The sequence below is a fragment of the Erythrolamprus reginae genome, chromosome 2, assembly GCF_031021105.1.
Source record: "Erythrolamprus reginae isolate rEryReg1 chromosome 2, rEryReg1.hap1, whole genome shotgun sequence".
In the NCBI taxonomy this organism is placed as follows: Eukaryota; Metazoa; Chordata; class Lepidosauria; order Squamata; family Dipsadidae; genus Erythrolamprus; species Erythrolamprus reginae.
Genome location: NC_091951.1, coordinates 37,147,201 through 37,159,289, shown reverse-complemented (window position 1 = coordinate 37,159,289; position 12,089 = coordinate 37,147,201). Strand labels below are relative to the sequence as shown.

Here is a 12,089-nt window from a genome sequence, read left to right as displayed (position 1 = left end):
CAGCTGAAACAAAGTGAAACAGAACTGCAGAAGGCAGATGAAGCTGTTCAGAATTTCAAGAAGATGATCTGAAATTGGAGGATGCACGAAGCCGCTCGGATGGGCCTGTTCTACGTTTGAGGAAAGAAAACCTTTTCAGAGCAATAACCAGAGGACCTGTTTCTATTCCGCTGTTCTTAGTTTGTTATATTTTCTGTGAAGACGATTAAACTATTTTGCTCAGTTAGAAGGCTTGAATTATCCTTGGTGCTTACAAAAAAGAAAGAGAGAGAATGAATGCCTCCAGCAAAGATTGTCCCTTAATCCTGCTCTCAAGGTGCAGGAGTTAAATAAAGTGGTAGAGCCATAGAATTGGAAAGTTGGAAAGGGCTATAAATATTATTAGATTTGTATGCCGCCCCTCTCCGAAGACTATTATCTAGGCCAGTGATGGCAAACCTTTTCTGTTTCATGTGCCAAAATGGTGTGTGTGTGTGTGTTAGCATGTGCACACATGCCCACACCCATTCCCTCTCCCCACGCATGCACACTTCCCATGCATGCAGCAAAAAGAGGATTTAAAACAGGACACGTCCCACTAAACAACTGCCTTGCTTTACAACAGAAATATTGGGCTCCATTGTGGTCATAAGTCAAGGTTTGCCTCTCATGTGCCTCAGTGGTGCAGTGGTTAGAGTGCAGTACTGCAAGCTACTTCTGCTGATCACAGGCTGCCAGCAGTTTGGCAGATCGAATCTCAATAGGTTCAAGGCTGACTCAGCCTTCCATCTTACCAAGGTTGGTAAAATGAGGATCCAGATTGTTGGCAATATGCTTACTCTCTGTAAACTGCTTATATAACTGTGGTATATAAGTCTAAATGCTATTGCTATTGCTATTTTTTCTAGCAAATGCAAAGATAATGGGTAAAAATAGTGTTAATGAAAGGGCAAAAATTGGGAGATCTCAGAGTTATTTCAATATTTCCACCGCAATATTGTTCTGGTTCAGAGTTCCTATAGGATTAAGGTCACAAAAATTATTTAGAACCAGCATGCATTAGATTAACTGTCTTTTCTCCACGCTCACTTTAACACTTGTTCTAATAGGCTATAAGTTTAGCACTAGGTAAATTTATGTTTCTAAGCCTCCTTCAAAAAGACTTTATCTGATTCATTCATTCTATCAATCAATCCACGCCTTTCCTACTTTAGCATAATTTTCAGGGTTGTTGGTAGCTGTGTAAGGCTAAAAGCAATTATTTCCAATAATAATTCTGACCGGGTTCTCTTTTGCAAGATTTATGGAGAAAAACAAGATAAGAGGTGCAACAATTCCAGCCACTGAACTATTTCTCATTTAGGGCCAATAGATCCCCAGATATTTATAGCAGAGGTTTTGAATTTCATCTTAAAAGCCCTCTTATAATCCAGTTCTTGGAGGAGCTTGTAGCTGGTGGTTTACATTTAGTTGTTATGAATGTTTTTATTCTGCTTCACTCACTTGAACTCCAATCAGCCGTATTTATTTTATTATGAATGTTGAATTATATCACATGGTCTCTTGAAGTTCTATTAGTATGGAAACCAACCTTTACAATAAAGGATCTGCTGAGCCATTTGCAGCCAATTAATGAAAAGATTTCCAACTCTTAAGCGATGAAAGAATAATAACACTAGAGCAATTCTTATCAGTCTTTAAATCACATCGCTGAAATGTTTTCAATGCACTGAGTGACCAAAATGTGTTTTGAAATGACAGAAGGCTCCTTTCTCTAGTATTTGGGAGAAATCCCTATGATGAGCATCCTTAACTTTGCAGAGTATGGTTTTGGGGAAGCAGTTTATTTAAATAATATCTCAATATTATCATCTCATGTTTTGAATAAAGCGAAGTTTGAATTTGAAGCTTCAAGCTAAGCCTTTCTAGGCATGTTGTAAACATGCTGAGTTTATTGTTATGCCAGTTCACATTCATTGATCTGGAACATGGAATAAGGGCATCTAATTCATAGTAGCAAGAGGAAAAGAAAAGACAAAGGAATGTGTGTGTGTGTGTGTGCATGTGTGTTAGTTATATATAGGAGAGAAGAAGTGTTGCCCTGTTACGTGCACAATGACTAAATTGAGCAGCATTATATAAAAGCAAGCATTTTTCCAATGGGGATTTTAATACTCTGACGAAGTCAATAGGGACTGACGAAAGCTTAGTAATTTTTAGTAGTTTTAAATAAATTTTAAACGTTCCAGAGATTGTGATGGCTATTGCTTCACCCAGCATAGCTGACTATGCAATGCTAAAATATGCAGAAGGAACTTTCCAAGCATGGTTCTTGAAATCTGATGCCAACCTTAAAAAAGCTTAGTATTTCTATGTTCGTTCTCCAAGTAGCCAGAATTTCTGTGTTACATCATCATCCTACAAAACGGATGGGGAGCTATGGCCCCTTTATGGCTTGTGGACTTTAACACCCAGAATTCCTAAGCCAGTCATGCCTGGCTCAGGAATTCTGGGAGTTGAAGTCTACAAGTCAAAGGGGCCATTGTTTCCTACCTCTCCACTAAATATTAGTATTTGAGTAAGCTGCAAAGTGTTGGATCCTTAACTTTCCTGCCTTCTAGATGCTCTGTTCATGTTCAAAACAAGAAATGCTTATTTCTAGTCTTATCCGCTTCCACCCAAACCTATTTTCCCTGGAGTGATTTTTTATCATGACTCAGTTCTGTCTCCTGAGCCAAGATTCCATTTAGTTTATTGTTGTGTATTATGGAAGCATCTTTTTCCCCGTTGGGCCAATTTTTCTCTCCTGTGAATTAGTCACACTGCAGATGAACAAACAAAAGGCTGTCTGAACTGGGCCATATTTCTCTCTGCACTTTCCCAGACCGATTTTTAAAAAAAATCTTTTTAATAGCTCATCCATTCCTTCCTCAAGGTCATGTCCGTGGACCTGTTGTGGATCTGACAGGTTCAGGAAACCCCCTTTGCAAAGCAGACTGTCTGGTGGAAAACACTGATCAAAGCTCTTAATATGATTATTATTATTTTTTGAGGCTCATCGATTGCTCAGTGGCTGCCGCCATCTTGTTTGTTTTGACTGTATCCTGTGGAACAGCTCTGGAAAATTTGGTCTCGCGGTTAAGATGTTGGCCTATGAATATACCTTGAGGTCAATGAGTTCTAGTCCCATTTTAGGCAAGAAAAAACCTTGAGTGGGTGTCTTGGTCAATCTTTCTCTCTCTCTCTCCTCGACCCACCTATCAGGATTGTTGTGTGGAAAATATTGTCCGTTTGGCCTATGACTAGACCAGGAGGTTCAATGAGTTCTAGTTGCATTTTAGGCATGAAAAAAACTTGAGTGGGTGTCTGGGTCAATCACTCTCTCCCCACCACCCACCTACCAGGATTGTTGTGTGGAAAATATTGTCCTTATGAACAATAAGAAAGGCAGGATAAAACAATAGAAACATAGAAGATTGATGACAGAAAAAGACCCCATGTTCCTTCTAGTCTGCCCTTATACTATTTCGTGTATTTTATCTTAGGATGGATATATTTATCCCAGGCATGTTTAAATTCATATTTAATGAATTTAAATTCATTAAATAATACCTCAATTCCCTCATTCCTTGGCCAGGGGCAAGCAAAGTTGGCTCTTCTATGACTTGTGGACTTCAACTCCCAGAATTCCTGAGGCAGTCATGCTAGCTCAGGAATTCTGGGAGTTGAAGTCCACATGTCATAGAAGAGCCAACTTTGCCTACCCCTGCCCTTGGCTAAAAAGCACGAACTAAAAGTAAATGTGTTGTCTGACAGGGTTTATCAAGGTTGCCATAAGGCACACCTGTGTGAACCAGGAAGGTCTGGCAGGAGATAAGAAACTTCAAAAGGTCTGTAAAGAAGTGTGTGGGGGTGACTTTCTCTCTCCATTTCTCTATTCGACGCAGCCGCACCTTGTTTGCTGAAAATAAACAGCGTAATTTACACAGGGAACGCGCGTGTCTATAAAAGCGCGTGTGTTTTCTGCAACCCCCGCTCCCCAACTCCACAAAGGGGAGGGGGAAGGTTCGGCTGGATGGTCGCCCTCTTGGAAATAACTTATGGAAGAGCGGGAGGGAGAGGATCTTTGGATTGATAAGAAAAAGCCGAAAGAGGTGCGTTGCTGCGAGAGTGGGGCGGGGGGGAGGAACCAGCTCCAGGCCAGGAGGGGTAAGCGCCCCAAGGCCAACGGGGAGCGGCAGCAGGTGTATTTAAGTCGGATAGAGAAGCTCCGCCGGTTTTCGTGCAGGTGTTGGACCCTCAGTAGCTTTGCTCAGGAGTGGGGGGGGGAGGAGGGGAAGGCTGGGGGGGGACACAGGAGGGGGAGAGAGAAAAAGAGAAGCAGGGAGAGGTGGAGAGGGGGAGGGAATGTGAGAGAAAGAGGGAGAGGGGAAGAGAAATAGAGGAAGGGAGAGAGGAAGAGAGGGAAAGTGAAGAAAGGGAGGGAATGGGAGAGAAAGAGGGAGAGGGGGAGAGAAATAGAGGAAGGGGGACAGGGAGAGAGGGGAAATGGAGAAAAAGAGTGTGAGAGGGAGAGGGGAAGAGAAATGGAGGAAGGGAGGTAGGGAGAGGGAGAGAAAGACAGGGAAAGAGGAAGAGGGGAGAAAAAAGGAAGACCGGGAGAAAGGGAGGGAAATGGAGGAAGGGGGAAGGAGAGAGGGAAATTGGAAAAAAGGAGGGAGTGGGAGAGAGAAAGAGGCAGAGAAAGGGAGAAGGGGAGAGAAATAGAGGCAGGGAGAGGGATGGGGGAGAGAGAGAAAGAAAGAAAGGGAGGGCTGGAAGAAAGGGAGAGGAGGATAAAATAGAGGAAAGGAGAGAGGGAAAGAGGCAGGGAGAGGGAGGGAAGAGATAGAGGAGGATAGAAATAGAGGAAGGGAGAGAGGGAAAGGGAAGGAGGGGGCGAGAGGAAGGGAGGACAGGAAGAAAGGGGAAGGGGAAGACAAATAAAGGAAGGGAGAGAGGGAGAGAGAGAGGCTGGGAGGCTAAGAGAAAAGGAAGAGAGGAGGGAGGGAGAGGCGGGGAGGGAGCGAGAGAGAGCCACTCTCTCCGCCCTCAGTTCACGGTGCTGTAATTGAAGTCAGCTCCTGTAGCGACCTCCCTGGATGGCGAGCTCCTGTCGCTGCTCGGCCGCTATTTCTCCAGCTGGCCCGGGAGATCGGCAGCAGCAGCAAAAGCCGAGAAAAGGCAGAGGCGGTCGGGCGCTCAAGGTGACTTCTGCCCCACCTCGATTATTCCGGTGGGTCTGGCCGAGAGCTTTCCAGCGGGGGAGCGGCCTTTGGGGAAGAGTCGTTTGGGACCCGCGGATCGGGGTCGGGAAGGGGGGCTTCGGGTCGGAAGGATGCACCTGCTTAAAGTAGCAGGCGGCTGGGGATGATGGGAGCTGCGATCCAGCGCGCTCCAGGTTGAAGGCTGGCTTGGGTGTCAAGGAGCGAGTTTTGAAACGCAACGCTTGTTCCTGATTTTGCATCGGAGTCCTTGGTCCGCTGTCTGAGAATGCGTTATTTAACCTTAGGTTAAAGGTAGTTCCCACGCTGCTGTTTTGGTTTGTTCAGGAACATCCCCAAAGGAGCCGGGATGTCACTTTCCTTGTAGTATTAATTATTTACATGTTAAAGTGATATGCCGCCCATTTTGCTATTGAAGCGACTCTGAACCGAAGATAGGTGCAGATGCTTAGAGCTCACCCCCTCTGTGCCAATTCAAACCAGTATTTTAACCACTTTCCTATACCACCACCTCCTCCTCCTCCTCCTTCTTCTTCCTCCTCTTCCTCTTCCTCCTCTTCTTCCTCCTCCTCCTCCTCCCTCTCCTTTTCCTTCTCCTCCTCCTTCTCCTTCTCCTCCTTCCTACTACTACTATTACTATTATTATTACTATTATTATTATTATTATTATTATTATTATTATTATTATTATTATTACTATTACTGTACTATTACAGTACTATTACTATTATTGCTACTATTATTATTCCTGGAAAGCTTTGTAATCAAAACGTTTATTGTGCATTAACAGTTTTGGCTGTGCAGTAAGTAGTTGGGCTACTTACTCAGTAGAATATCATTGGGTGCATTTTCTGCCCTGAATCCTTCATTTTCCAACTTTTTGCATGTCTAAATAGCAAGGGAAGATGGAATTGCTGCATAAACTTTTTGTTGTTGTTGATCAATTGTTGTAGGAGCTGCATCTCAGGAAAGAAGCAAAACTTGATGATTGTGGTGAATTGGTAGAATCCTACTCTGGTTTTCTACTGGATCTTGCACACACAGTGAGAGGTTTGCATTGGGGGGGGGGGCACTTTGTGCATAGTTAAGGGCACTGTTTACTTATATCCCCTTAGCCTAAGCTAAACTTTCCAGTTGAAAACAAGCAAGCAAGCAAAGAAAGAAACAATTGTTTGAAAACAAACAAACAAGTTTGCTAATCCTGGCTCAGGTAAGCAAAGCCCTGTGCTGTAAAGGTTGTTTCTCTGTAAGGTGCCAAAAGTTATATAGCGTTACATGATATGGTGTTTGTGTAATCAAAAGCCATCATTTTTAGGTATTAAATTGCAGACATGAGAACCTAATTGGAATTATTTCCCCACCCCTGCTGCTTGTAATCTATTTTTAACGAAGTGATTAATGCATGGAATTGGGAATTTGATTTAGTTTTGTCCTGAAGGCATTTTTCTACCTATAGGTTGGGATGTAAACAAATAGCTTGCAACAAATTACTTTGCAAACATGGATCTATTCCAGTTAATCTATTATGATGATTAAATGCTATAGATGAAATGCCAAGTATAGATTTTTGAAACTGTATTGGTAAATACTGTAATGGTAATCCGAAGAAAGAATCAGAACAGAAAATGTTGTCACTGAGATGTTTTCTTCATGATAATTGATGATGATTGACTTAGTTTAAAATGCATAATCCCTCTAGCACAGTATTTCTCAACCTTGGTGGCTTTAAGGAGAATGGGAATTCTGGGAGTTGTAATCCACTTCGTGTAAAGCCACCAAGGTTGAGAAAGATAGATAGAAGATAGAATTATTTATTGGCCAAGTATGATTAGACACACAAGGAATTTATCTTTGGTGCATATGCTCTCAATGTACATAAAAGAAAAGATACATTTGTCAACAACAACAACAATTATTATTAGTGAATTATTGAATTATTATTATTATTATTATTATTATTATTATTATTATTATTATTATTATTATTATTATTAGATTTGTATGCCGCCCCTCTCTGAAGACTCCAAAGACATGAAGTACAACACTTAATGATTGCCATAGGGTTCAAATAAGCAATCAGGAAACAATCAATATTATTATAACTCTTAAGGATACAAGCAACAAGTTACAGTCATACAGTCATAAGTGGGAGGAAATGGATGATAGGAATGATGAGAAAAACTAGTAGGAATAGTAATGCAACCTTACTGAATAGTTTGACAGTGTTGAGGGAATTATTTGTTTAGCAAAAAGAGTGCAGAGAAGAGCAACAAAGATGATTTAGGGGACTGTAGGCTAAAACGTATGAAGAACGGTTGCAGGAACTGGGCATGGCTAGTTTAATGAAAAGAAGCACCAGGGGAGACATGACAGCAGTCTTCCAGTATTTCAAGGGTTTCCACAAAGAAGAGGGAGTCAAGCTATTCTGCAAAGCACCTGAAGATAGGACAAGGAACAATGGATGGAAATTAATCAAGGAGAGAAGCAACTTAGAATGGAAGAGAAATTTCCTGAGAGTGAGAACAATGAATCAGTGGAACAGCTTGCCTCCAGAAGTGAAGGGTGCTCTAACACTGGAGATTTTTAAGAAGAGACTGGACAGCATTTGTTTGAAATGGTACAGGGCAGTGATGGCGAACCTTTTTTGGTTTGTGTGCCAAAAGGGTTGTGTGTGGGTGTGCCAGCATGCTTGCAAGTGCCCACACCCCTTCCTTCCCCCCCATGCATGTGCATCCCCCCCTGCCCTGCGTCCTGGGCATGCGTAAGGGCCTTCCTGAAGCCTGGTAGGTGGAAAAAAATGCCCAGACGGGCAAACTGGAAGTTCAGGAAAACGCATTTCTGGTTTGCCCATTGTGCTGTTTTTTGCACTCCGGGGCTTCAATGGCAAACCAGAAATGCGTTTTCTTGAACTTCCTGTCTGTTGGGGGATTTTTTTTTTGGCCTCTGGGGCTTCAGGGAGGCCGAAACGGCCTATCCCAAGGCCACAATGTGCCCTGGAACTAAAACATAGCAAAATCTTGCATGGCCTCCGATATGGCTCCATGTGCCACCTGTGGCATGCGTGCCATAGGTTCGCCTTTCTTTCTTTCTTTCTTTCTTTCTTTCTTTCTTTCTTTCTTTCTTTCTCCCTCTCCCTCTCTCTCTCTCTTTCTTTCTTTCTTTCTAGAAGATTGATGGCAGCAAAACACCTCATGGTCCATCTAGTCTGCCCTTCATGGGTATAGGGCAGTGATGGCGAACCTTTTTTTCCTTGGATGCCAAAATAGCAAGCATGTGCGCTATCGCACATGCACGAGTGCCCATACCCATAATTCAATGCCTGGGAAGGGAAAATACACCTCCTGGAGCCCCTCTGGAGGCCAGAAATGGCCTGTTTCCCAACTTTTAGTGGGCCCAGTAGGCTCATGTTTCACCCTCCCCAGGTTCCAAAGGCTTCCCTCGTGTTTCACCCTCCTCCATCTCCCTGGAGACTCTCTGGAAGCCAAAAACGTCCTCCAACAGCTTCTATGCGAGCCACAAATCAGCTGGAGGGCACACACATACACGTTGGAGCTGAGCTAGGGCAACAGCTTGCGTGCCGGCAGATATGGCTTCTCGTGCCACAGGTTCGCCATCACTACTATAGGGTCTCCTGCTTACTCTGTTATTCTAGTTCATTCTGTTAAATATCATGCTCAGGGGATCTATATGAATCTACCTTCTCTTTTTTTTAACTTAGCTTTGCCCTCCAGAACTCGCCACCTTATTTTGAGATCTTTGATTCCTACTGATGCATCTGCTAAAGATGCTCAGCTGAAGAACAGCGTGGACTCCCTAATTCAGGAAAAGTTGTGGAAAGTCAATGGGCCTAGGTCTTCAACGAAGACATTGGATAACCGTTTGCCAGAAATGGTGTAGGGTAGTGATGGCAAACCTTTTTTGGTTCGTGTGCCAAAAGGGTGTATGCCCTCCCCCGCCCATACGCACAACCCTATATGCGCATGCACACTCCTTCCCCTCTCCTCCTCGCACGTGCACACAGGCCTCACAACAGCCTGGAGATGATGAAAAACAGAACAATGAGCCAACTGGAAGTTTAGAAACAAACTTCGGGTTGGTCCTTCGGCTGTTTTTCACCGTCCCCTGGCTTCAGGAGGCTTTCCTGAGGAGAGGCAAAATGGCCAACAAGAAGGCCAAAAACCAGCTGGCCTGCACGCAGGAGCTGACAAAAGGAGATGCCTCACGTGCACTCCAATATGGCTCTGTAGGTGACATAGGTTTGCCATCACGAATGTAGGGTTTCCGGCTTGAGCAGTCAGTTGGACTAAAAGTGTTCCAAGATCCCTTTCAGCTCTGTTATTCTGTTATTATTTTATCAAATCTGTCAGTGTATACAAGATGATCGTTCCGGGTTCTCATACAGATTCTAGTTTTGCTAGTTTTGGAGAGCGAAGAGAAAAACACACAATCAGATTCATTGTTGTGGAGCATTTCCTCTATGCATTAAAGGAAGGAGGGGAAGAGGGAAAGAGAGAGAGAGAATGAGAGAGAGAGAGAGAGAGAATGAGAGAGAGAGAGAGAAAGAGAGAGAGGGGGAAAGCACTTTATCAGTTACTCCTAACAGTTTTACAGTTGGAGTGTGTGTTTATGTGTGTGCATGTGTGTGTGCACACACTCATGCTTATGTGCCTTCATTCCTAGGGGCTGTTATCTTGACCAACCAAACTAGCTGCTTTGCCAGCCAAGTTCTCAGAAACAGCCCAGATCTTAACTGTCAACATGAAGAGAGTTTGTGCAAAGTGAGGGAAAGAAAAAAAAAAGGCAAAACAAAAGTTAAGACTGGAGACCCACACAAAAAATGAGAAAACAGGTGTTGTGAGATTGGGGAATGTTGACGGGGGAAGGAGGGGGGGCTCTGTAGTTTCCACTATCAGACACTGCACTTGTCCAAATCATTCCAGAACAATTTGCTTCTGGCTGGACTTTATTGCTCACTTCAAGTTTACGTTGCCCAGACTGGCATGTGTAATCTAGGGGGAGATAAGGGCAAGGAAGCAGACAGACCAGAAATGTTTCAATTTGGTGCAGGTGCCTTTAGCAATTTAGGTCACATGCATGTCATAAGTTGGGCAGGGCTTGAGATCGCCAGAGCAGTTCCCTCCAGAGTTGACCTTGGAGGCAGAAATATAATCTTCCAATTGCCTAATTAAACAGAAGAGACTCCAAACTGAACATAATGGCTTACCCCCTCTGATAAACATGATTTCCTATGTTAAATTTGCCTTTATTACTTTACTAGTAGCTGGATACCCATGCTTTACTACAAAACTGAACTCCTTAGCATGGAATAAAATGTCTAAACTCCCAGCCTGCAGGCAGGATGAGTCAGTGCTGGCCATGCCCACTGGCAGTTGGAACAGAGTTATTTTCAGGTGGGGAGGGGGAGTAGAACGTCCACCTCCTTAGCATCAGAGCATGTTCATAATAATAATACAAGAAATAACTGATGATGTCAAGCCACTGAAGAAATTTATTTATTTATTTCTTCGACTTCTATGCCGCCCAGTCCTGAAGGACTGGTGATAAATTAACGGCTTGCCACATTATCTAGGAGGGGTGAATTTTAGGAGGCAACTGCAACAACATGGTTCTGGAATTAAATTGGAATTTCAAAGAATGTTTTGACTTAGTTTCTGATTTACTTTGGATGTTATCTGGAACCTTGACAGATGATTTGATGGTCATTTCAAAAATTCCTTTCTAAGCGAGCACCTAGAAGCCAGGAGAAACATATGTGCCAAGTTTCAAGTTGTAGGCTTTACGGTTCTGGAGATTTTGTGATGATATTTTAATTATATATAGAGAGAAAGAGAGATAAGTAATAGCAGTAGCCATACCCGAAACTCTTTCCTCCTCCTATTTTCCTGTCAATAACCACCCTGTGAAGTAGGTTGGGCTGAGACTAGAGAGACTGGCCGAAGGTCATTTAAGTAGCACTAGAACTCCCAGTCTTCTGATTTTTAGACTAACATCTTAACCACTGCATCAAACCGGCTCTCCAAATTCTTCAGTGATCTACATTCATTCATTCCTGCTATTAACAGATATGGGATGTTGCTTTTCTTTCCTCTCATCTTGCAATGAGCCGGCCTTCGCATTAGGGAGACTGAGGCTGGTGAAGATGAGAAGAAGGTTTTGGAGGACTGGGATATGGACCAATTCGAAATGAAACGCAGCTCCTCATTGTTCTCTACCTTCCTGCTTGGACTGCATCCAGCCTAAATATTCTAAGGGGACATCCAAAAGTTTGGGGGCAGGTACTTGGTCTCATTGGTCCTTCTTCTAATTTTAGGGGAACATCTTCTAACTTTACTTGTGTCATTCCCTGCTCTTCTCCCTCGATCTCCACCAAGCCTTACATTTCTCTACTTCAATGGCAATTGATCTGATGAGGAATTCTGTAAACAAAGAGGTTCTTCTTAAGAGAAATGAATGGCATAAGGAAAGAGACGGAGGAATTGAAGCAGTTGATAATGCTGGTAGATTAGAAAGTCTATGAAACAGAATAGAATAGAATTCTTTATTGGCCAAGTATGATTGGACACACAAAGAATTTGTCTTTGGTGCATATGCTCTTAGTGTACATAAAATAAAATATACTTTTGTCAAGAATCATGAGATACAACACTTAATGATTGTCATAGGGTACAAATAAGCAATCAGAAAACCATCAGTATTAATAAACAATCAATATTAAATTCCTTATCGTAAGATTAAGAGTCTAGATGGCATTTCATCTACCGTGTTTCCCCGATAGTAAGACCCCCCCGATTGTAAGACATATGGGGGGTTTCAGGGGGGTCGGCT

General features: G+C 43.0%; 3 protein-coding genes across 8 annotated transcripts in view; 2 read left to right on the top strand and 1 right to left on the bottom strand.

Moving 5' to 3' along the window:
- VARS1 (valyl-tRNA synthetase 1) overlaps window positions 1-226 on the top strand; it is a 75,825-nt gene extending 75,599 nt beyond the window's left edge. For both annotated transcript variants that reach the window (XM_070737806.1, XM_070737807.1), the window contains exon 31: window positions 4-226. In XM_070737806.1, coding sequence (XP_070593907.1) covers window positions 4-72 — 69 coding nt within the window. In that variant the 3' untranslated portion in view covers window positions 73-226. The remainder of the gene's footprint in view (window positions 1-3) is intronic.
- LOC139160193 (TNF receptor-associated factor 1-like) overlaps window positions 1-12,089 on the bottom strand; it is a 635,213-nt gene that overhangs the window by 267,183 nt on the left and 355,941 nt on the right. The window lies entirely within an intron of this gene.
- Window positions 5,119-12,089, top strand: part of VWA7 (von Willebrand factor A domain containing 7) — a 58,136-nt gene continuing 51,165 nt past the window's right edge. The window contains exon 1 of one of the 3 annotated variants that reach the window (XM_070737808.1): window positions 5,119-5,225. In XM_070737808.1, the coding sequence (XP_070593909.1) occupies window positions 5,121-5,225 (105 nt within the window). In that variant the 5' untranslated portion in view covers window positions 5,119-5,120. Of the gene's footprint in view, window positions 5,255-7,809; window positions 7,861-12,089 lie in introns of those variants that run through there. The other 2 variants (XM_070737810.1, XM_070737809.1) reach the window with 2 other exon arrangements.